This window comes from Dreissena polymorpha, chromosome 1, assembly GCF_020536995.1.
Source record: "Dreissena polymorpha isolate Duluth1 chromosome 1, UMN_Dpol_1.0, whole genome shotgun sequence".
Lineage (NCBI taxonomy): Eukaryota > Metazoa > Mollusca > Bivalvia > Myida > Dreissenidae > Dreissena > Dreissena polymorpha.
In genome coordinates, this window is record NC_068355.1 from 59829112 (window position 1) to 59855825 (window position 26714).

The 26714-nt window shown below is 34.8% G+C and overlaps 2 protein-coding genes across 3 annotated transcripts in view; one reads left to right on the top strand and one right to left on the bottom strand.

The window, feature by feature from the left end:
- The first annotated feature begins 3110 nt into the window (after positions 1 to 3110).
- The window catches only part of LOC127831017 (thymidylate synthase-like), a 117485-nt gene continuing 93881 nt past the window's right edge, over positions 3111 to 26714 (top strand). The window contains exon 1 of one of the 2 annotated variants that reach the window (XM_052356001.1): positions 3111 to 3134. The gene's annotated coding sequence lies outside the window, so the exon portion shown is untranslated. Of the gene's footprint in view, positions 3135 to 5062; positions 5173 to 26714 lie in introns of those variants that run through there. The other variant, XM_052355995.1, reaches the window with a different exon arrangement.
- Positions 10821 to 15665, bottom strand: LOC127882371 (uncharacterized). Its single transcript, XM_052430972.1, has 8 exons — positions 15050 to 15665; positions 13432 to 14607; positions 13090 to 13214; positions 12614 to 12837; positions 11982 to 12087; positions 11613 to 11776; positions 11387 to 11496; positions 10821 to 11211 (listed from the first exon to the last, which is right to left on the bottom strand). The coding sequence occupies exons 1-8, from the start codon at positions 15152 to 15154 to the stop codon at positions 10954 to 10956; spliced, it is 2268 nt and encodes a 755-aa protein (XP_052286932.1). The 5' UTR covers positions 15155 to 15665; the 3' UTR covers positions 10821 to 10953.

The following is a 26714-nucleotide window of genomic DNA, read 5'->3' on the forward strand; positions in this document are numbered from 1 at the left end:
TTATTTAAAGAAAAAAATATCTCATGCACTTTTAAAAAAATATATAATTAGGGTGTCAAAATTTCGAGGGGTGAACGGAAGACTGTTGTAACTCATATTAAATAAAGAAGGAGATACTGCAGTTTTCCGTAAGCCCTCGATTTAACAAACTGAACTTCAAACTGAAATTTGAACTTCTCTTGCAATGCAAATGGAGCCACTTGAAATACCAAATTGTTCCCATACTAGTCGGCAATATAGCTATGACATTGTGTCTATTCATAACACGCATCAGATACACCTTCTGAAACTTTTTAAGCGGTTTTGAAAACGCTATTTTATTGCAAACTTTCGTCAATAAAGGACACATGTTGTTATACAACCGAAAGTGAAAGTACAGTTTATAAAAATGAATAAAGAGCGAAATTGTTGAAAACTTACGAAAATTTTAATTGCTTCTAACATAAGACCGTAAGACTGAACAAAATTATACTTAATTTTTAAATCATAACATGAAAGTTTACTTATAAAGCAAATTCTTCATTCATCCGCGGACTTCTTTGTGTCGTAGTCATAAATGCCTCCAAATGGAGGTGCGTGATGCGTCTAAGTATAGATGTGACAATAACGTAGTGACGTCACCATTTATGTATAGAATGGTAAGACCGGTGTGACACAATGTAGATGGTGACGTCACTTCGTTCAGTAAGACCGGTGTGTACACACTGATTTTGGTCAATAAAAAACTCCTAAGAAGTTATTGATAAAATTGAAAAGAAAAAATATAAGGTGTCACAGGTAAGTACTAATGATTTTTCTACACTATATACAACGCTTCCTCACGCTTTAATAAAATCCAAACTTGTTTCTTTGATTGAAAAAACTTTTGCTAGAGAGAAGTGTTTGTATCTAGCTTTAAACACTAAAACAGCTTTTTTTACTAATCAGATATTAGATAATTACATCATTTGGACTGGTCTTGACTTTTGTGCAGCACTTACTTTTCTTCTGGATAACTTTTTTGTTGAATTTTATGGTAAAATATTTGAACAAATTATTGGCGTTCCTATGGGTACTAATTGTGCGCCACTTATAGCTGACCTTTTTTTATATATTTTTATGAAAGCGAAGTTATGTTAGAATGATCTAAAACTAACCAAGTAGATTTGATTCATTGTTTTAACCTTACTAGTAGGTACATTAATGACATACTCAATTTAAATAATCCATTATTTGAACAATATATTCACAAATCTACCCAAAAGAACTAGTCTTAAATAGATCGTGTATATCCAATACAGACGCTGCGTATTTAGACTTACATTTAACTATTAATAATAATTTGATCAAAACTAGTTTATACGACAAACGGGACGACTTTAACTTTGAAATTGTGAATTTTCCGTTCCTAGATGGCAACATCCCTAAAGGACCTTCCTATGGTATTTACATTTCGCAGTTGGTACGTTATGTCAGAGCATATTCATGTATTAAGATTTTAATGAGCGTAATCTAATATTAACAAAAAAAAATTGCTAAAACAATGCTTTTTGTATCATAACCTAAGAAGAAAATTCGCTAAATTTTACTCTAAGTATGGTGATTTAATTTCAGAACATAATGTTTCTTTAAAATGGCATTTAAATAATGGAATTTCCCATCCATCATTTTATGGAGATGGTTTGAAGCGTGTCCGCAAAATAAAATATGTTAAACCAAATGTTCTTATTGAACTTTTCAATTTAATTAACTTGTTTTTATCAAAAGGATGCGATGCTTATGTACTTAAAAACATGTGTTAGATGGTTTTTGATTCACTATATCTTTCCTCTCATAAAATTTGGAATCATTAGTGATATTATAGGCATTTTTCACTATTGAACAAAATTGTGTCTTTGTGTCGTATGCACAAATCTGCATGAAAACTATATTTGGACTCACATCGTACATCAAATCATTTCTGTCGTCAGTTGTCAAACACCTATATACTGTTTGATTCCAATAATGTTGCTTTAATGGAATTACCAATTTTATACATTCTATTCTTAATATTTAACCAACTAAACTTGTTTTATTAGTAGTTCAATTTTGCAGTAGCCCCCCATTAATAGTTTAATTATTACTTTACAGTACTGCCCCTGGATTTTGTTCACGTCATTGCGTCTTCGCTTGTCAATTACGTCATAACTCTTTCTCTGTTCCTGGGTACATGGATTTTTTGACGTCATACAATCAACTTTCCAGTTGTAATCTACATGCATAGGTCATTGAGTTTATAACGTTCAATTTTATTTATATTTTCTCTCTGATAGGCGTTTCTTGTTTGATTTAATTATTGTTATTTTATTTTTTAGCAGTCACATAAACAACCAAGCAATGTAATATGGAATTTTTACACACATTATTGCTGCTTCTTCCTGTATTTGCGCGATTATTATCTGAAATATTAACTTAATGACGCGATATTCTTAATTTTTTTTCTATAAAGAATGTAGTTGACACTTGTTTGTAGTTTCATTTGATCGTTCGTCAAAAAGTTGTAACTCTGTTGCTCTGGTATCTTCTATACCATTGAGTAATTAAATTCTAATTAAATTGAATGCGTTTTAATTCCCTTTTATTATTGGTTAATTTGAGTTACAGTGCTATGACGTTAAATTTTATTTACACTTAAATGAATTATGAATATTGCTTGGCCAAGTGTGAGGTTGAGCGCTCTATAATCGGTTTAAACCCCCAATACTTTGCATTTACCATTCCAAGGCGGTGACCCCGGCTTTATTCATATTTTGTGTTTATTTTGGTTTGTGTTGTGCTGTATTGTGCTGTTTTGTACTGTTTGGGCAATCGGTCACTTGCCTTAAATAAAGGACCAACTAATTGTTTATAATGGGAATTAAATACTGCTCCAGCAGCTGGAGTTTCACTTCTTTATATAAGTTGGATTTTCGACAATGATTGAAAGTGAGGTATCATCAGCAAATAATCTAATGTTTGCACAAATGTCATTAACAATGTCATTGATGTAGATAAGGAATAACAAGGGACCTAGTATAGAGCCCAGGGGGACACCGGAAGATACGACACTCCACTAAGAACAGGAACCTGGTAGGACAACTCGTTGTCTACGGTTGGAAAGATACGATTTAAACCAAGTAAGCATAATGTTAGATATTCCAATTTCGTTTAATTTAAAAATAAGGCCGTCATGCCACACTCTACCAAAAGCTTTTGATATATCGCAAAATACTGCTCTGACCTCTTTCCCCGAATCAACAGCTTTGGCAAACATATTATAAAGATACGTTAATTGGTTTGTTGTGGAATCGCCAGGTAAAAAACCCGATTGGTACGGCGTTAGGATATTGTAGTCATGCAAGTAATTGAACGTTTGTTTATGTTAGATAACAAACAGTCTTATTCCGAATATGACTACAGGACTAGACGTTTCCTCTGTCCGTCCACGTCCCACTCTCCTAGTACCAGTACAAATATCGTGCGTCGCCGCAACTGTCGCTCAAAATATCGAGTATCAATTCGTGTGTCTAGTGTCGCGGTCTGAAATTAGACCGCGATACACGAGATTCGGATAATATGGGCGATATTTGAAAAATAAAATATCGTGCGTCGCCGCGACTGTCGCGCAAAATATCGTGCGTCGCTTCGTGTTTCGTGCGTTGTCCTTTGAACGCGAGAAACGATACACGAAGCGATACACGATATTTTGCGCGACAGTGGCGGCGACGCACGATATTTTTCGCGACAGTCGCGGCGACGCACGATATTTTGCGCGACAGTCGCGACGACGAAAGATAATTTGCGCGATATATTGCCTTTTGGGATACCTACCATAAGCTATATGTCGTATTAAATATATCACCCGTCGCCGCGACTGGCGCGCACAATATCGTGCGTCGCCGCGACTGGCGCGAAAAATATCGTGCGTCGTCGCGACTGTTCCGCAAAATCTTGTGTATCACTTCGTGTGTCTAGTGTCGCTCTTTATGAAAGAAGGGCGAGATTATAGATGGCATTTTCCGGATCCCGTAGATGTTTATCGGCTTCTTACGTTAAGTACTCATACATTGATGACGTAGTACAAACAACACAATATCCTCGTAAACAAGGAAAGAGAACATGAGTTCAGTAAGATTTTTTTGTTTTGAATGTCTGACCTCTTCATCCATGACCTGCTCACATGATACACAATGTCTTGTGCCGACCAATCAAAATGTGTTATCGGAAAACCGGTTCGGAATCGCTCGGCATGATTGAGTAAACAGCGATGTAAATAAATTGATTGTTTGTAAACACAATTGATTTGGAGGACACTGTATTTTGAGCTCAAAACAAGTTGTATTTCTCATTGTTTATGGTTATGTCAAAAAGCATATATTTATTATTTGTTGATAACCTTAATAAATAAAATGTGCAAAAAATATTTTAAAATCGGTAATAGTTTCGGATCGTAACCTTTTACGGGCCTTAATGTTTTACGAAATAGTGTATGTCCGAATGCTAAAAGAAATATTAACTCCTTTTTAACGTGCTTTCGTATGCTTTACACGACACGAGTAGGCATACATTTCTAGATGCCAATAACGATGATTCCCCTACAGCGAAACAAAATACTGATACATTATTACTATTTTATATTTCATTATTAAAAAAGGAGCATTGTTACTAGAAAAATTGGTAAAAACGTATATGTGATGCGAACCTTATATGGGATTTATGGAACAAATAATACATTGTCAAATGAGAAACCGTTGTAGCGTGAACTCTCTGACCGACGTTGAAATAGGATAAAACATAATGACATTATTAAAATATTTAAGATATTGAATGGTTTTGATCATATATGAATCCCTTGGAGTTTAACAAATTCAATCACAATGACGCGACATAAACGGTCAATCATTATTTGTTTATACCTTCAATAAGTTTTCCGTATCAAAACGATTATTGGCATTCATATATTAAATAAAAAATTCAAAACAGCTGAACAAGTCAGCCCAGTCTAGCAGACATTATTACAAAGACACGCAGCTTCTCGCTGCTTTCCGCCGTTTCAGTTCGACCACCTACTGCTTCATAAGTAGTGATTTATACTAGACCCATTTAAATTCGGGAACTCCAAAATCCCGCTAAAATCTTCGCGGAAATTTTGACTGTAGTGAACGTTCGGCAAAGGTATGATCCTGCTTCTATATGCCATTTCTAATATATTGTTTAATTGACGAAAATAGTATGTCGATCAATATTTGATTTATTCAATTTTGTAATTAAGCAAAACATATATGGTACAGTAGTAGTTTGCACGTCTTGACTTTGGTTGGGTGCCGGTCAACTCGTACCTAAGTCAACTCGCACGGTAGTCAACTCGCACGTATTTTGGTCAACTCGCACGGCATTTCTGGTCAACTCGCACTTTTCGAAGTCAACTCGCAAGCCTCGAAAAAATATATAGAAATAGATGAAGGATGTAATATGATCAGTATTTTTTAAGAAGTTTATAAGTATAAATAATAATAATTACGTCCTTTTTTAATAATCATTAATCTGAATATACGGTTGTCACATTTAATGGCTCTTTTACACTTGTGGTAGGTGTTTTTCACGGGTGATATGAATGTTTGCAATAGGTGCGAAAGGTCTTATATACAACTAACAATTATTAAAATGGCAAGCCATTAATCAAATAAACTAAATTGAATGATAGATGAATGTTTGTTTTTGTGATACTGCTATCACTCGATTCAAGTATTTGGAACCAATATCGGAATATATGTAATTTGCAATTATTAATTCAAATACGTTTAATGGTTCGCGTGTTGATTTATAATAGTGGAAAGTCTATGTAGTCTTTGTAGAGCTCTATTTCCGCGTTATGTTTTTTTTTTTTTTTAATTATTTGTATTCTTATTTCGATTTAATTGTTATAAATTTTGTATAAGCTTATATTTTTTACTTTTAATGAGCTATGAAAGATATTGAAAACAGCTGTCTCCTAATCAGTAACAATACCCTATTTCTCACCACTAAAATTACAATAAACAGATAATCTGTCAGTCATTCAGAGCTGATGAGGGCACTGATTATCGAGGAGTAGATAAGGCTATTACTGATAGGGGTTAAATATATTTTTAAAAGTACTTAAAATGTCTGTTTTAATGTGCCGATAACGTTACCATGGTGTAAACAATATTTTGTGAAAAAATTTTGTTGTTATTTTGTGAATATTTTTCAATAAAAAGTATTGAACTAAACTCTGAAAGTATTATTCATTTGTTTTTATGCATAAATAACTCATTAAGAACACATTAATGCATCAATATTTTGACTACCGTGCCAGTTGACTTAGGTACGAGTTGACTTCCGTGCGAGTTGACCAAAAAACGTGCGAGTTGACTTAGGTACGAGTTTTGACTGTAAACCCTTTGGTTTTATACATGGAATTCGCAACCCTAAACAGTCGTACCAAATTACTATTCGGTCTCTCCACATCTAGCCCAAACGAGATCCTAATACTAATAGTTATAGATTGTTGTTTTATTTTTGGATTGTAATCATTTAATTTTTAATGCCCCGAAAGTTTAAGGGCATACAGTGATCGAACTGTCCGTCTGTCTGTCACACTTTTTTGACATGCTCATAACTTCTTAATTGTCGCCTCAGATATAACCTTCATATTTGGTATGTATGTGTATATGGACAAGGCCTTTTCATACACACACAAATTTTCACCCCTTTGACCTTGAAATTGGGGTCTGCGTTTAGGTTTCGAAATTTGCGTTGAGGTTTCGAAAAATGCTAATAACTTCTATGTCGCTTCAGATGTAACCTTCATATTTGCTATGCATGTGTATATGGACAAGGCCTTTCCATACGCACACAAATTTTGACCCTTTTGACCTTGAACTTAGGGTCCGCTTTTAGGTTTCGAAATCTGCGTTGAGGTTTTGAAAAATGCTAATAACTTCTATGTCGCTTCAGATGTAACCTTCATATTTGGTATGCATGTATATATGGACAAGGCCTTATCATACGCACACAAATTTTGACTTTGAGCTTAGGGTCTGCTTTTAGGTTTCGAAATCTACGTTTAGGTTTCGAAAAATGCTCATAACTTCTGTCGCTTCAGATGTAACCTTCATATTTGGTATACATGTGTATATGGACACTGCCTTTCCATGTGCACACAAATTTTTACCCCTTTCACCTTGACCTTGAACTTAGGGTCCGTGTTTAGGTTTCGAAATCTACGTTTAGATTTCGAAAAATGCTCATAAGAAGTACCTTCCTATGTGGTATGCATGTGTATATGGACAAGGCCTTTCGTTACGCACACAAATTTTGACCCCTTTGACCTTGACCTTGAACTTAGTGTCTGCATTTAGGTTTCAGGGGTTTTTATCTGCTTTTGGGGAAAGGGCCTGGCCTTTTTTGAGGGGAAAAACATTCGCGCGAAATGCCGGATTTTGGGGGAAAAAATCACTCGAAACGCCGGATTTTGGGGAAAATAAGGAGTCTTAAATAATCAATTCAACATATTTTGCTGTTTTTGAAACAAATTCACGGCAACAGATAATTTAATTATGCAATATGTTATAGTTTCTACACTAGATCAGGTAAACGTATGTATTTAAAGTTAAAAAAAAAAAAAAAAAAAAAAATTTTTTTTTTTAGGGGAAAAAAATGAAGTCTGGGGGAAAATTTACCTTCTGAGGGGAAAAAAAATCCAAGGGGAAACGGCCGTTTTTCGGCGGGTCCCAAAGAAGGAAAAAAAGCCCTGGGTTTGGAAATTTGTGTTTAGGTTTCGAAAAATGCTCATAACTTCTATGTCGCTTCAGATGTAACCTTCATATTTGGTATGCATGACTGTGTATATGGACAAGGCCTAATTACAGACACACACAAATCTTGATCTCTGTGGCCATGACCTTGAAGTTAGGGTTGGCATTGTTGTTTCGTAAATATGTTCTGTTATTTTGCTGTCTTACAGAACTATCAAAGCGTTTTTTGGGGGAAAATGTAATCCTATGGAGACAGCTCTTGTTTATTCCATTTTTGACATAGTGCACATTGTTGTACAGTGATTTTTATCACTTATAGGGGAATGGCGGCGGGGCCCGTCCAAAGGGGGAAAAATGTGTCGTTTTTTAAGAAAAGGGGAAAATTAAAAAGTGATTCTTTTATATGTAATGATATTTATTATATGAATACACATGTTTGTATGAATATCAGGGATCAAGCAAGACTCCATTTTTTGGGAGAAGTCACTTCTCCCTCAGCTCTGGAGAGGGAGAAGTGAGGCAGTTTAAGGGAGAAGTGGATCTTTTGCAATCGCCAATGGAACATTGTGAACCATGACCCAGGGGTTTCACTGGCCCAAACATAGTTGTTGCCTCTTTTTCGCAGTGTGAAAACTGTCTGTTATTCCAACCTTATTAATATTAACAATCATTTAGGACAATAATTATAAGAAACCTTACTACATTACATTAATGTCATTGACGGTATTATTACTTGAAAAAGTATGGTAAAACATAAAAAACTATAAGTACCTTCATAAGTCATACCTTCATAAGTCTTAATAAGCTTTATTTGTATATAGTGCTGCAACAATACACCAAAAGCCGTATTGCAATATATCGTCAGTTCAAAAACCCGTATTGCAATATATCGCAATATATTGCTAACTTGTACCAAAATTATAACTTGCCAATTACCCGATAATCCCGTAAATTCCAGTTTTAAAGCAAATTCTGGTAAATATTTACTATAAATGTGCTCAAGAATAACAAGGAACACAAACATTCGCAAATTTTCTTAAGTATCAAATACATTTTTGCATTTGTTACTATTTAAAGATGTGATGAAATAACGTCCAACCGGGGCGTTTTTTTTCCACTGAACACGCGTAATTCACCTGACGTGATGTTCCTGTTTTTATACAACACAAAATACACCCATACTTTCCATGCGACGTTCTACATGTCTGTATAATTTTCGCGCGCTTTTTATTGAGACAAAGGATAAAGCACTTTTTATTTGACGCTAGAATTTTTTATTGTCGCGTTAGCATTAAAATTTGAAAGCGTGTTTCCGAAATTCGGATTACAAATTTAATAATGCTCAATTCAGAATCGAACGAAACATTTACAGCTGTGCGCAATTAATTCAACGATAATCTGTTCAAAAGCATCGAACGAATGCTCCCACGTAACAACGCTACACTTTTTAGAATGCTTTTTTTACATAAAAATAATTTACACTGCTTTGTTTTGTTTACCTTGTTATCATTATTTCGGATGGCTTTTCTGAACGAAATGTGAATGATTTTTTGTAAAATTTTTGTACCGGTATAATGAAAATCATATCGCAATACAATATGCAGATTGCGTATTGCGATATATACAGATATACCGGTATGTTGTTGCAGCACTATTTGTATATAAATATTTTTTTTATCTTGATAAACAACACAGATAACCAAAATAATATAATAATGTTAACATCAATGTAACAGTTTGCTGCATAAACGTTTCAAAATTAACTATTTAATTTTGAACAAAGAATCACACCAATTAACATCATTTGAAAGGGAAAAAGCAGGTTTTTTATTTGGGGTTGTGGGGGAAGGGGCCTTTAGCCCTTATGTGGGTAAAGTTATACGCGGGATTTTCCACTTTGGGGAAAAATTGTGCGCGTGGGAATTTTCGCGTCGTTCCCCTTTTTGGGGGATTTGTTTACTTACTCTCTCACAGGGGTTTTTTTTACTAAGAAAGTGACGCCGATATTCGGCGTCTTCCCCTACCAGAATTTTTCCCCTCAAAATACAATTTCCCCACCAAAAATATCATTTTTCACCAAATTATAATATTTTCTTTCAAAGAAATGTTTATTTTTCCTTTGAGCATTCGACAATTATCCAATTTGCACCATGTACAACGATCTCGCTCTCTCTCTCCAGACGAACACAAAAAATCTGGGAATCCCAGTAATTCTAAATATAGCTCTTAAATTACGTCATGTCAACTGGGCAACTAGTCGTAATAATCATGTGACTATTTTACTGCATACCGGTCTTGCGCGAGAAGGGTGTTTCGTCAATTAATTACCGGAAACCAGTCGAATTTTCATCCGGGCTATGTGCAAGCCAAGATATAAACATGAAAACAGAAAAAAATGTATCACAATTGGCGTTCCTACACAAACAAAATAAAACATTCGGACTCGGAAGATACTGAACGCATTGATGCATTTTTTAAAAAAGGATTATCGAAAACCGTTTTAACCCAGCAGGATTCTGAGGTAATCAACATCGAACATTGTGAAAGTGAAAGTAGACAATCGGCAGCTGCCGCTCCTTTCCCTTCCAATACTGTAGCAGATCAAGATCGTCAACCCATTCATCATGAAATTGAAATCACAAAATTGACATCGTCCCCAGTACAGAAATATAGTTGAAAACATTTCCCATTATTAGATCTACACCTGCAACTTGTTTAAGGAACAAAAAGGACAGAGACAAGCCTCTTTTGATGAGTTATAGACATTGAAATGAACAGTTTTTATTTTTTCCCCTAAAATGTCTCTTTCGCACTCTTTTTTCCCCTTTCACCCAGCGTCCAGCGTCTTCCCCTTTCTCTAAACAAAACCCCTGTCTCATTATTATGCCCCCCTTTGAAGAAGAGGGGGTATATTGCTTTGCTCATGTCGGTCTGTCGGTCGGTCTGTCCACCAGGCAGTCTGCAAAACTAACTTTTTTGTCTTCATAGCCAATGTGGCTATGAAACTTTGAAAATGTCATAGCCAGAGGGAATTTTTCATAGCCAGACAAAAATGAATTCATTACAGTGACATTATCATGAAAGGACGATTCAACAACAGTCGTTATTTAAAGTTCCATATAGATTGCAATTGGGGGGTTAAGATTGTAAACAAATCAGTAGTCCAGGTTTCAAACTTTTATTCCATGACATCTGACTCTGAGAGTTCTTTACAATATTTTGCAATGTTATTTTCATTATTTTCGAAGTTTTCATCATCATCAACATCATCATCATCCTCATCATCGTCACTCTCATCATCGGAAAGACTGTCAGTGTCAATAGATCTAGCTCCATCCAGAGGTACGTCCACATCAGTTGACACCTCATCAACGGTTGTTGATGCCTTTGTCTTCTTTCTCATGAAGTTCGGACGCCTGGGTCTGGAAGATGAGGTCTGAAATATATTGCATACAGACTTTGAAAAGTTTTAAATTATACAAATATTTGTTGACAACACTTGCTGTAGTGAATATAGGAAGTTAAGACTTTTTAGTTTTGTTACTGTAAACCTGTGAAAAAAAGAAATATAGCAGTATTATAAAACTTTTCATTCTCTTTATACGACTTACAGCCCAAAGATCTATTGCTGATGTTGGGTCAAATGATGCCACAGGTGCAGATTCCAATTTTACCAAACACAAGTCTGACATGGTGCTGCTCTTCAGACGGCATCTCCTGTCTTTAGATGGAAATAATGAGAAATGCATTAAGTCTAATAATAAGATCACAGAAAGATAAAATTAATATAATTCAATTTGACACTAAATTAAATTGTCCAAAAATATTTTTGTTTACCTGTCTTCATCAGTTTCATGTGTGAGAAAGATCTCTCGTTGAATACTGAAGTAGGTGGGAGGCTCAGAATCAAGTCAACCATATCTAAAGCCTGATCAACCCCATGGCCATTTAAAACACTAGCGGCATCTTCCCAATGCAGCTCTTTAATTTGGGCACCATACCTTGAAAATATTATAAGGATATTTTTATTGTATAATAATACTGATCTTTTATTTAAACATAAAATTCTGATAAATAAATCAGTTATCATTAAGGCTAGTTAAAGAATTTCATTTTCAATTCAAGAACTGGGGGAGACAAGTTTTTTAAGTGAAAGGTTATTTGGAAATTCAAAATATTCATTTTTACATCAAAAACTATATTCACCTTGAATACAGCAGATTCTTCAGGAGTTGAAACTCTACTTTCACTGCTTCCTCATCTATTGCAGGAAAACGCTTGGACAGCTCAGTGATGTGATTCCGACCAAACCCTGATACAGAAGAACAATTTTAATTAACGTTCAGTATTATTCTCATCACAAAATCAGAATGAGTCTGAATGACTTAATTTATTTAAAATGAATATATTTGGTGTTTGTTTTTTTTTTGTAGAAGAACACTTGTCTTTGTAGCATTTCAATCCAAAATTCCATGATAACATTAAAGAATCGAAGAATTTAGAAAGATGTAATAATGGTTTTTAACTTTATAATAATAATCCTGGCATATTAAATAATATAATGTCATAAATGACTGTCTGTAAATTAAAAAAAATACTGACAGAAGTGCTACAGGTACATGACAAAAATAAATAATTATTTTAACGTGTGTGTTATTAAATGGAAATCCATAATTATAACTTAAGACAAACAAATCATAATTAAATTATTTGTGTAGAGTATCAATTAAAACGTTCAAACTGGCAACTAATGTGCAGAACAAACAAAAAACAAAGAACACTGTGATTCATGGCAACTTTCAACATATAACATTTTGTAACTTGAACATGAGCTTCACCCTGTATAGCCTTCCGGTCGTCATGACTAGGCCAGATTTTGAAATTTACTATCTGTGATGCTTCTAACAAATCATCATCATTAGACAATCTTGCAGAGATTTCTTCAGATACTGAGTTTGCTAGAGCATTTTGATAGCTATTTGGTGAAATCCCTTTCTGGGTAAGTTTGACCCCTTTGTAGGTCTGACTCTCCATGATTGTTCTGACAACATCTTCCTCATCACTATTTATCAGAAGATAATTCTTTCAAATTTTCTTGTTCAAATTCAATAATGTATTATTCTTAAAAGATGTACTTTGCAATAATCACTATCTTTAAAATCGATTTTAATATATTATTTTGTTTTTCTTCTCCTTACCAGTAAACATATTTTTGATAAAAAAAAATATATATAGAGTTTCATGAATATGTTATTTAAAAGGATGTTAATAATTATTATTTTTTATATCATATGTGAATAATTATGTTCTTTACCTTTGGCAAACCTCAAGATCTGATAAACTCTGGAGAGTTGACTGCTTCATGTGTTTCACATCGCCTAGAGTAGTTGTTGGGTCTTGCAGCAGCTTCGACATACGACTGACTGGCTCTAGAATGTTCTGAATGAAAATTTTAAAAATCAAATATAAAATACATTTACATCAAAGGAAAATATAACCATATAATGTAGAAATAAGGTCTTAATTTTAACAGAATGTGAATTAAGCTAATTTATTTATCCTTTGTTTACTTTTCAATAATTGCATTTCACTGAACTGATACAATCATACAAACAGTGAAACCTCCTTATAGTAACTTAAATTAAAGAATGGTTACCTTCAGTACAACCAGGAAAACCATAATGGTCATTGATGTTGCCAACTTGTGCAGACCTTCAGCCTTGCTGTTGCTGTTGGAGGCATGTCCAAGATGTGTTGTGATAGGGACGTAGGCCCTGAGAAATGTGTTGATGGCTTTCATCATATGAGAAACCCATCTTGTTCCGCCTGCTCTGGTTGGCATCAATGGCACTGATTTCGGATTAAGAGCTTTAAAGGTTCTAGCTAGTTCTTTTTGTTGCTTGGAACTGCGTTTATACCAGTAGAACACACCAACTAATAAAGTCATTGCTTTGTCATATGTCTTGTTTGTCTTAAACACATCTTTTATGGCTAATTCTAGCCGATGGGCAAGGCAGTGAGTTATTACCAAGCCAGGCTTTTCCTTCAGCAGCAGAGCTCCAACTCCCTTGTGGACACCTAACATATTGGAAGCTCCGTCACATGTCAGACCTACAAGTTTATCACGTGCTCCTGGCAAGTAGCTGTCCAAACTTTCTACAATTGTGTCATAAATGTCACAAGAGGCAGTTGTCACGGGGGAGGCAAAGCAAATAAACCTTTGATATACTTTTCCAGCTCTGGCAAAATGCACATATATCGATTCCTGTTCTATGCCTGCAGCATCACTACTCCCGTCTACAGTTATAGAGAGGTAGTTAGCTTTGTCAACCTCTCTACGGATGAAAGATAGTGTGTCCTTTGCAAGATATTCAATAAAATGCTTTGCTGACATATCATTTTGATATGTGTTATTCATTTTGAGGCCTTTTGCTTGATCGAGCTCACACAGACGAGCATAAGATTTGAGTGACAGATCCCACTTTGCCACAGCATGGGCATTTCTGAATTTGTAACTCATTTGGGTTCTGTCAGCCTCCCGAAGTTGTTTGAGGGCTTCTGCTGCTTTTGATGTATGAATTTCCTGGACAGACTTCTCACCAGACAACACAGCCGTTTCATGGTACTTTGTCTTCTCGTGTTTGACAACACTGTCTTTTTTGAGAATGTCAGTCCCTTCCAGCCATTGGATTGCCTCAGGCCTAAGAGACTTTCTTTTTTCTAAATCCCAGTACTGGCTGCATATTTGACATTTCATTACTTTCTTTTCAGATATATAAACAAGCCATTCCCGTCCAACCTCCCAACATTTCTGATAAACACGCTCTTTATCCTGTAATTGGTACAAATATGTCTTAAAAAACACAGAAACTAGGAAGATAACACTACAGCAAACTGTTATTTTGTTTTTATTTCAATGTTGGGTTCATGAGCTTATAAAATTAACTGCATCAGCAAAAACTAGTGACCTTATAAATAAAGGCTTATTATATAAAGCAGTGACCGAATAAACTAGTTAATCTCCGGCAGTAGATCACGCGAAACAGACAATAATTAAATAAATAATAGTATAGTAAACTGTTTTTACACTCTAATGGCTTTGCAATAACTATTAATTAAAACCCTGATCTCGTAGTCAACTTGTATTGTGATATGAATGATCAGTCCTTCATTTTAAACTACCCCGCCCACATGGCATATTCGAGAAAATGAAAAAAGTACAAGCGCGTCTTTATCCTTAGCCGCCTACGAATAGGACTAAAAGTGCAACATACTTGCTGCTCATATTTCCTGCGTTTCGCTACAGTCTCATCCGTTGGTGGTGGCAACTTCTTTTTTCCAGGGACAGAACTAGATGTCGGCGCTTTAAGCTTAAACATTTTTGACCTTAGCAGACGAAAAAAGTGTAATTCTCGGCAGCAAGTATTTACCAGTACAAATTCAAAGCCGGTGCTCACGGGTATCGATCTTAATCATATGAATAATAAACACTGTTACGGTTATTTCGTAATTTCAAGGCTATTAATAACATACATTCAACCGTTTTACCTAATTTATAAAAAAAAAACGCACTATTATTTCATTTATCGGCGTAGAATGGAATTTCAGTTTACCAAAAGTATTACGACATTTTAAATATGCGAGCCGGACTTTACACTCTCTATAACATCTAAGGGAGATCACTAACGATAGAAAACTAAGGGAAGTAACCAAAGCGGTGTCACTGTAAGAATTTACACCTGAAATGCGTAAATTGATTATTTATTGGTTTATTTTCTCTGATTTTTTTTTCATCGCAATTCAGGCGATCTATATTCATTTTTTACATCGCCAGAGCTGAGATTTCATCGCATTGGCGATCAGGCGATGGGTTAATTTTGCAGACTGCCACCAGGTGGTTGTCAGACGATAACTCAAGAACGCTTGGGCCTAGGATCATGAAACTTCATAGGTACATTGATCATGACTCGCAGATGACCCCTATTGATTTTGAGGTCACTAGGTCAAAGGTCAAGGTCACGGTGACCCGAAATAGTAAAATGGTTTCCGGATGATAACTCAAGAACGCTAAGGTCTAGGATCATGAAACTTGATAGGTAAATTGATCATGACTCGCAGATGACCCCTATTGATTTTGAGGTCACTAGGTCAAAGGTCAAGGTCACAGTGACCCGAAATAGTAAAATGGTTTCCGGATGATAACTCAAGAACGCTTAGGCCTAGGATCATGAAACTTGATAGGTAGATTGATCAGGACTCGCAGATGACCCCTATTGATTTTGAGGTCACTAGGTCAAAGGTCAAGGTCACAGTGACCCGAAATAGTAAAATGGTTTCCGGATGATAACTCAAGAACGCTTAGGCCTAGGATCATGAAACTTGATAGGTAGATTGATCATGACTCGCAGATGACCCCTATTGATTTTCAGGTCACTAGGTCAAAGGTCAAGGTCACGATGACCCGAAATAGTAAAATGGTTTCAGGATGATAACTGAAGAACGCTTATTCCTAGGATCATGAAACTTGATAGGTAGAATGATCATGACTCGCAGATGACCCCTATTGATTTTCAGGTCACTAGGTCAAAGGTCAAGGTCACGGTGACCCGAAATAGTAAAATGGTGTCCGGATGATAACTCAAGAATGCTTATGGCTAGGATCTTGAAACTTCATAGGTACATTGATCATGACTGGCAGATGACCCCTGTTGATTTTCAGTTCACTAGGTCAAAGGTCAAGGTCACAGTGACAAAAAACATATTCACACAATGGCTCTCACTACAACGGAGAGCCCATATGGGGGGCATGCATGTTTTACAAACAGCCCTTGTTACAATACATTTGTACATGTTTGCACTATATTAATTGTTTTTTCATAATTTATTACGTTTGGCAAGATTAAAATGAAATTGAATTGAGATATTATAATCATGAGACACAGCTTTCTATTAAAAAAATAAAATAAAAAAAAATAACATTTTTATATTTTTTTAAGGGGAATTTTTGGTTCTGAAAGGGGGAAAAAACAGCTTAGTTTGGTGGGGGAAGACGCCGATATTCGGATATTCTGTTATATAAGGTAAAAAAAACCTGAAAAGAAAACATCAGAAAATAAAGCATCTCACTTCATATTGTTTAACAGTATTTGGTCATTTGGACATGATATACAAATATCTTTGACAGCTTCTGTTGTTAAAACGTTTTCTGTAAGTGGTGGATGATTTCTAGGTTCAAATAAATGAATGTTTTTCACGCATATTTCTTGACAGAAAGGCCCAGATAATTGCCACCATCAATTCTAGTTGCCTGAAATATCATAAAACATTGTTTTACACACTGTGACTATCAACAACAAACCAACACAGAAATGTCAGTATCTTTAAATGTCCGAATTTTAAACGTATCCGAAATATATTATATAGTACAAAGAGTGAATGGTATACTTTTTATTTCCGAAATTGTTTGTTTCTTAATCAAACTTTACCTTTCCCAAAATATTTTAATAATGAAACTATTAAACAGAAATGCTCACAAATTCCTGTTAAAACAAGATTTAATGTGTTTTTGTAGAGAAATAGTTTTTGTTAAATGCTTTTGCCAGGCCCGTGATATTGACAGTCACTATTGATTAAATGGTAAAGAAATAGCGGCCCTAATAATCGTTATAATTTATTATTGTGGGGAGAGTTTGCCACAGTGTTACTTTTTTTATTGCTCACTATCATAAAGGCGCCGTTCATCCGATAATAACTCCCCATAAAACTTGACAATAGCATTAAAAACACCATTTGTAACACTTACACGCTTCAGTGATTTCACTCTGCTTGGTCAAGAGATTCCTGCCAAATACCCGAATGACGAGCCCTGTGAATGGTTGCTTATCAATTTTCAATAGGTAATTTACTACGCCAGGGGGCGGAGTTTCGTCGATTCGGTCAGTTGATTGACTTTGGCGTGTATTCTGTAATAAACAGAAGCCTCTTAGATAGCGCTGCGGATATGATAATTGCCAGATTTTAGGGCAAAGTGATATCGCCGGTGCTTTTGATCCGGACGATTAAAGGGAAGCCACGGCGATATAATCGAAATCGCCCAGTTGCTTGATCCCTGAATATAATATTCACAGCAAATTAAATAATGCAGACAATTTATTTACATGCGAATTTTTATGGAATTATGGCCCTTTTTTGACTTAGTAACTTTGAATATATGGTTAAATTTTGTGTTTCGATCCACTTTACTTCTTAAGTATCAAGGCTATTGCTTTCAAACTTCAAATACTTTCATGCTATCATGAGGTTACTGTACCTGGCAAGTTGAATTTTGCCTTGACCTTTGAATGACCTTGACTCCCCCCCCCGAATCCCCCCTTTTTTTTTCTTTTTTTTTTAAGATCATCTCACAAATGACCACCACACCCTCACACTATACCCCCCCCCCACCCCATCCCCTCCCCAATTTTTTTTTTTTTTAAACGGTTAAGAAACAAAACTATTTATTTTGATTATTTTATGTTTGAAATACCGTCCAACCATCGCACCCAAGAATCCTCCCCCACCCCCCTCCCCCCACCCAAATCCCCCCCACCTAAATTTTTTTTTTTTTTTTTTTTTAAGATCTCACAAATTACCACCACATCCTCACACTATACCCCCCACCTCACCCCCCCAATTTTTTTTTGAAACGGTTAAAAAACACAAATATTTATTTTTATTATTTTATGTTTGAAATACCCTCCAACCATCGCACCCAAGAATCCCCACCCCCACCCCCCCCCCCCCCACCCCCGAATTTTTTTTCCCTTTTTTTTGCATTTTTGGAACATAATGTAATAAATGTCCACACCCCCACACAATGCACCCCTCTTCACTCCACCCCTCCCTCCTTTGTGATGGAAAATGAGAGTCCCTTCACCTTTATAAAGAAAATAGATGAGCGGTCTGCACCCGCAAGGCGGTGCTCTTGTTTTTTATTTGCAACTACGAGGTTTCCTATCAGGACGAATTGTCGTACCTCATAAAAATTACAAAACTGTGGTGACAAAATATCGTAGCTACCATGTCTGACTGTCAGTATGACTTATCAGTACACTGTAACTCCAATATAACGCGCTCCGTTATAACGCTGAATCCAATATTACGCGGAGGGTGCTTGGATCCCATTTTTTCTCCAACCTTCCATTTGATTTCTGATTCAAATCCGTAATATGCAACTTCATGTATTTTCAGACAATTCAAAGATGGCGGCAATCACATGTTGATTGCTTTATTTAACCGTCCGTTGAACCGATTATATTAATAGCCTCGAGGTTAAACAACACCGACAGCTAATTGGTGTTAATCTGTTGTGTAATGTCAATAAAGGTGTGAAAAACTCGCGTGTCAGTGTTTATTACATGTATTCCTCATCAGAGCGGTTTAGTGTGATAATTTCCATAAGTTAAGTGCAAGCGGGATAGTTATCCAACTAAAGTAATTCAAAACGATTGAAACATTCTTACTTTGATATGGTTGCAGTTTGACTATATTAAATGAGCGGCTGTGAAATATACTGCCTACTGTATAAAACAAATTTTTCTGTCATTTCATTATCATTCTAGTATTATGTCATTTAATCTTTCAGTTCGTGTATAAGAAATTAAATAATGCAGACGATTTATTTACATGCAAACGCAGTGTACCGGTAATTGTTAACAGAGTTTCACTTTCATTTTCGCGCGGTATCAGAAAGTCCCCAGGAAACACGTGTTTTGCATGCGTATGACGCAATAAAACAATTTTGTGTACATAAATCGTATTGCATTAATTCTAAATTTAAAGTCGCTCGTCCAATGAAAGCTCTGCTCCATAATGCACTGTACTTTTAACACTTCTGAAAATGGCATATATGCGTACGGTTGTGTTTACGAATTTCTTAAACATATATCGTCATTAATGTTCAAGATTATTATTTTTTAAGTGATGTTGCAATTTTATTGGATTATCGGATAAATGTGTACATAAGAAAAGCGGTATGTATACTTTTATCGATACGATTCGGTTTATATGCATGTATTTGCGTCAACACAGCATGGCAATATATATATACATGACCCATTATAGGCTATTCTATACCTGTTTTTTTATAGCGCCCTGCAGTAAATGAGCTCAAAACCTAACGCGGAGCCTTTATAACGCTGTTTCGCGGCTTGGACCCCATTGACCGCGCTATATTGGAGTTACAGTGTATGACTTACGCGTCTAAGGCTTATACCGTATTTTGCAGCTTCATTTGTTTGGTATTTTTACAGAATTTCAATTTCTGAAACATCGTTATAAAAAAATGAGACGACGTTTTTTTCTCTCTCCTGAAAAGTTGGCATTTTGTAGCTACGAGGTTTGAGAACGACAGCGACCATATATCCATGTGAAAGAGAGAGTACCAGAACCACCAGAAAATATATAAGCAATTAAGTGCCAGGTTATTCTACAAAAAGCCAGTTGACAAATGCGTCAATCACAGTTACCTCAGATCTGCATTCCTAAACGACATACTTGAATGACAACTGTTCGGCCATTACTCTCTGTGTCCCGAACGCAACGCAAAACATTTATTTTACATAATTGTAATCCGGGAACCACAAAACCAGGCGCTTTATGCGCAGTAATCCAATTATCGGCTGATTGCCCAGCACGTGTGTGCAGTGTGTTAAAACATAAGCGGCTGTTGATTTAAGCGGCTCAAAACTTTGTTTACAAATATTGAAAATGCAAGTGGAACTCGTTTTCTGTTTAATGAATTGTACAAGCACGTCGGGCTTGTAATATTGGATTTCCCACAAGCCCGAAAGAAAAAATACTAGTTTTTTGCTGTCGGACTAGTGCGAATTTCGACGACTGCAATCTACAATTATATGATAAAGTTAATACTACTCAAAAATAAGAATCATTATAAAAGTTATATTGGTTACCATGGAAACACCATTAATATTCAAATTATTGATATTCTGTGTATACAAAGAAATTTTTCCTAATTTTTTTGTTTAATGACTGACAGTTTTTTTTATGGCAATTTTGGGGCCGATATTCGGCCCCATTCCCCTCAAAAAAGAGTATATATTTTTCCCCTATTTTTTGTAGAAAAAATCCCCTAAAGTTTAAAAAAAAAAAAAAAAATTTTTTTTTTTTTGGTTAGAAAAAACTCTCTAATGATTAATACATCTCAAATTTATTTCATAAGCAACTAACAAAGTATATAACAAATTAATATGTTTTTGAATTATTACAAAGAGTTATATTTAATTATTTTTTCCCCAAACTGGACTTTTCATATAAATTGCCTTTTTTCCCAAAATGGTCAGGAAAAGGCCTGATGTATCTATATTGTGTCAATATTTGTTGATAAAAACATTCCACTTTGGTCTATTCTATTGAAAAAAAAATGCTCAAATTTGCCATTTTATCGATTAAAAAATCCCGATTAGACTCAATATGGCTAGGAAAACTGAGACTGTGCATGAAGGCTGAAATGTCTGAAACTACTGATGAAAAAATCATTTATATATATTTAAGAATAAGGACAGAGAAATTCAGCTATGAATATTACATTCATACAAACATGTGTGTTCATATAATAAATATCATAACATATAAAAGAGTGATTTTTTTTAATTATTTTCCCCTTTTTCTAAAAAACGACGCCTATGGATGGGCCCCGCCACCATTCCCCTATTTGTGAGAAAAAAAACACTGACTTATATTATATCATTTAAGAAAAAAATACTTCCATTCCAAATGCAGATAAAGAGTCAAACTGTTATCTCAATAGATATGGACCCTTGTGTTAATTTGCTCTAAATTAGTTTGCAGCATATTTGGATCAGATAAGATAACTAACAATTACCTCATTTTAGCAAATGTAATGACACAGCAAAATATGTCTACAAAATTGTACCATTATATTACAAAGTTTGCATCTACTTTTTTCCAAAGATAATAATTGATTTTTTACAAGGTATCTCAAGGTTTGAGTTGTCCTGTAACCATGGAAACCAATGTCCATACACAATAATTTATTTTAAGATGTGAAATTAAAATAATTTATTTAAAAGAGGTGAAACTAAATTAATTTATTTAAAAGAGGTGAAACTTAAATAATTTATTTAAAAGTCTAAAAGATGTGAACATTAAATATAATGATTATTAAACGTTGCAAACAATAATACACAACCTAATTAAATATTGCATTATACAATCTCTCAGCAATTCAGATAATCATATAATAGTAATTCAATGATAATATAAATGTATAAAGAATTCGAAAAAGATTCCAAAATTAAGTACATACATAGACAAACCTACTTTTCTCATTTTTGTTCAATTTTCATTTAATCATTAAGTTTAACATTGCCATGATCTTAAAACCTAGCGAACAACAATATATTCAGGAATCATTTATGTTAAATAGTTAGTAACATAATAATAATTATACAAGCTGTGTGGTTACCAGGGCCCTAAATCCATTTTAGGGGAAGCGGGTCGCTACCCATAGCAGGGGGAATTTTTCGCGGCGTTTTCCCTTTTTGGGGGATTTTTTACTTACTATCTAATTATTACATTTGTACATGTTTGCACTATATTCATTGCTTATTTCATAATTAATAAGTATGTTTGACAAGATTAAATTAAAATAGAATTGAGATATAATAATCATGAGACATCTATCTATATAAAAAAAAAAAAAAAAATTTTTTTTTTTTTTTAGGGGGAATTTTTCCCCCAAAAAGGGGGAAAAAGTATACTTTTCAGGGGGGGGGGGGGGAATGCGACCGAATTTCGGCCGTGGATTTGACAGATTGAGGGCCCTGGTTACCATTACAAAACAACATTACAGTTATTTAAATTCCCTTTTGCAGAATTGAATATAAATTATTAAAAATAAATCTGAATAACAAAATAAGTATAGGTAAAATGTTATCTATATTCAAACATATTCTTAAACTATGAGTGCATAGGTCTCTTTTAACTCTTAAATCTATGAAGGTAATAGCACATAATTATCCTACAATGCTCATGATTTTAATAGTTGTAGAAACTGGCTGTAATATGGGCTGTGATTAGTCACATATTGTTGGCATTGTTACATCTGCAAGTAGGATAGATGGCAATGTTTTTGAGGGGTGTCAAAGTTCAGGATAATTCCTGATTTCAGGATTTTGGCCCTCAAAAACTGCTTTTGATGTTGATATAAATTAGAGGATTTTTGTTGTGGTATTTAAAGATTTTTGTCACAAAATGTCATTTTTAACATAAATTATTTAATTTGACATATTGTTAACACATTAGACATAATTAAATGAATAATTAACCCTTTTTTGGCACTGGCCCCCCACATGCTAGGCTTATTTTCAGGATTTTAGATTTTGGCCAATTGACACCCCTGTTTTTTCTTTTCATTCAACGTCGGGTCTGGTAAGCTGCCCCATTCCCAATGGTATATATTTTTCCCATATGGGAGTAGAAAATTCCTAATGGAAGGTTCCAATTTTCCCCCCAAAAAAATGACCTTGGCGTTGAACTTTGGGTCCGCGTTTAGTAGAGCTGCAACGATTCACCAACAGTTCGATTCGATTCGATATTGATTTCAGACACTCCGATACCGATTTTTTCGATTCGATTCATCTTCAAACCTAGTTTTATCATATATTCACTCTTATGCCTCAAAATTAACATTTCTGTTCAAATGTGATTTCAATAAAACACATAAAAAGAATAGCAAATTAGGAATTTTAATATAAAATCTTCTCACTAGAAGATTGTGTTGATTACACAATAATATAAAAAATAAAGAAATAATCATAAGAACGTATCTGGAATCAGTTGAATGGTTTAACTATCACTATTATACTTTTACCCAAAACCGCTATAAACATGTCTTCCATTGTGCCATGACAGCATCACCTGTTACCTGTAGGACAAATCACATTCTCTAATAAACTTAACAAAATTCCAATAGAAATAGAACTACTTTTCTGGCTCGCGACTTCAGTAGTTGCACTTGAGCGACCTCTTAGTCTTGCTAAATCAACGTTATGTTTGCGTTCGACATATTGCATTAGATTAGTGGTTGAGCCGGATTTAGCGTACGCCACATCCGTGAAGCACAGTTTGCACTTTGCTTAATCGGTAGGGCTACCATCCCGAAACCCAAAATACTGCTACACTTTAGATTTTAGCTTCTTAGGCGCATCTGATAATTTCAATTTGTCGGCAACAACTTGTTCAGCCATTTTGACGCTTTTTCCGAAAGTAGACCGTAACGCGCTTATTGATTGGATGACTAAAGTAATAAGCAACCAATCGCGCGCGTTGTAATTACAGGTAAAGATAAAACCTTCACCTTCCCGTATCAACAGTCAGAATACAGCGTGCTTTACGTATCTATGCATATATATGTATATATGTTAAAGAATCGAATCGAATTTGGTAGGTTTGGTATCGTAATCGAATCGAAGCATTTCGAATCGATTTTCGATGAATCGGATCGAATCGTTGCAGCTCTAGCGTTTAGGTTTCGAAATCTGCGTTTAGGTTTCGAAAAATGCTCATTACTTCTAAGACAATGTCCCTATGTCCCTTGAGATATACCCTTCATATATTATTCATATCACATATTTTGACCCCTGTGACCTTGAACTTAGGGTCCGTGTTTAGGTTTCGAAATCTGCGTTTAGGTTTCGAAAAAAGCTCATAACTTCTATCAAGCGTTTATAGGGGGCATAAGTCATCCTATGGTGACAGCATTTGTTCTATATTTAGATTATCATAAGATTTTTATGATCATGAGTTAATTAAACTTGGTATTCCACCGAAACCAACAAATTTTCTTTTATATTTTATGCTTTTTTCACCTTTTATTTACATTGTAAAATAGTTGAACTGGAGAATTTTGCTGGAATAGTGACGGCATTTCGTAAAAAAATGACGTCATTTTGTGTATTGAAATGTAGTGAGGCACGCCACGGGAGAAAGGGTAACTTTGCAGCGAAAGGAAAACAGCTGTTAATTATTTTGTTGAAAAAGGGGCATCAAAGAAACAGAAAATTTGTTCATGCCAGTGTTAATAAGATCGTTTGTAATCTCAATCGTTATCATAGAAAAATAATATTTTCACATTGTGGCTGCGCCACTCGTGACAATATCTTTTCTATGCTCACTCGTGAAATAACAAACGATCTTACACTGACATGAACAAATATCCTAGTCTATATAATTAACAGATGGAATTTCTCATTCAATAATAAGAAAACATTGACAAACTTAATTTATTAAATTAAAATGTAAACAAAATATATCACTATCAGGAACTGAGAAAGGTCACGGTCGCCATTTTAGCTCGACTATTATATATGAAATATATATAGTGGAGCTATCCTACTCACTCGGCGTCGGCGTTTCCGTGACGTGCCGTTAGCGTGCAAATGTTAAAGTTTTCGTACTACCCCAATTATTTTCATTGTCCCATGACATATTGCTTTCATATTTTGCATACTTGTTTACCAACATGACTCCAATCTACAAACAAGAGCAGACAACTCTATCAAGCATTTTGTTATAATTATCAGCGTTTTTTTTCCTTCTTTAACTAGTACCGGGGAACGGTAGCTTTCCCAAAGCCTACCGGAGGCTTCCCAATTTTAGCACCGGACCTTTCCCAATCTCGATATATACCGTTCTGAACGATTTTAGGTGCCGTTCCCAATAGCCAGTGCCTTTTATTTTCGCTGGAAATATCTTTTGATATTGTCGAGCCTTTCATTTTCGGCCATTTATTTTCGCCGGACATTGTTGTGTAGAAAGTAAACAAAACTTTTCCAATGGGGCGCAACTCTAACCGCTGTGTTAAATGTGAATGGATTACATAACCGCGACGAGTGATCGATATTTCCCGTGAAAGAATTCATTCGCTAAGACCAGTCTTCCTTACATCAATAAACTTTCTCAACACTAATTTTTCGTTGACATTAAAAAAAAACGTAACCGTATTGAGTTAAATGCGCATATTACTTCTATGTATAGTTTTTTAAGTGTCAAATCCGGACAGTAACTATTCGGATACGGATATAAACAAATAAAAGTTTAACATAAAATTAAAAATAATGAGACATGGGTGTAAAATCCTATAGTTATTTACAACATATACATAAGCATTTAATGGCAGATGATCTTAATATCTTATTTGATGATTTGAAAAAAAATCAAAACAAAATATAAGACTTACCTTTGAAAATTATTGTTAAAGCATTCCACTCTAAAAACTCATTTTGGTTACGTGTGACTATTCTCACTGTCTATTGTTAAAAGATGTCAAACCAGTACAAGATCTATTGTTGTTGTTTTTGTTTAGTTTTTAAGTTTTTAATTTAACTCACATGAAACATTGCAGGGCTTGTAAGACTTTTAAGGGCTTAAACAAAATTATTAATATTATTTTTTATGCAACCTCAGTGCTTATGCCTATCACTGGAAGATATTTTTTTCCAATTGACGGGCACATTGTAACTGAAGTGGCAATAACACAATTTTCACATGACATGATACGATAGTCAAAATATCATAACCATACTGTAGTTTTTCTGTCAAAACCTAGAGTTTAAAATGCTTTGTGATGCAGAATATAGCCCCTAATGATAGATTACATGCATTTTTAAGGTTCCCAATTCATCAATTTTGCGACTCGAATTTTTCCCAATTCATTGATTTCGCGACTCGTTTTTTTCCCAATTTGAAGATTTCACGACTCGAAAAATTCCCAATTGTAGGGGTACAGGTACCTTTCCCCTTTGGGGAAAAAAAACGCTGATTATGGCACCTTTTCCACTTAGAATATGCAGCAAATGTTAAAGTTTGCGTACTACCCCAAATATTTTCAATGTCCCTTGACATATTGCTTTCATATTT

What these genes read in the sequence shown, in the direction of transcription:
- LOC127882371 (XM_052430972.1), bottom strand. Translation starts at nt 15,154, where the DNA reads ATGTTTAAGCTTAAAGCGCCGACATCTAGTTCTGTCCCTGGAAAAAAG. An exon ending in GATCTTGAGGTTTGCCAAAG is followed by an intron (nt 12,838 to 13,089) that starts GTAAAGAACATA and finishes TCTGATAAATAG; the next exon opens with TGATGAGGAAGATGTTGTCA. An exon ending in AAGAATCTGCTGTATTCAAG is followed by an intron (nt 11,777 to 11,981) that starts GTGAATATAGTT and finishes AATATTTTCAAG; the next exon opens with GTATGGTGCCCAAATTAAAG.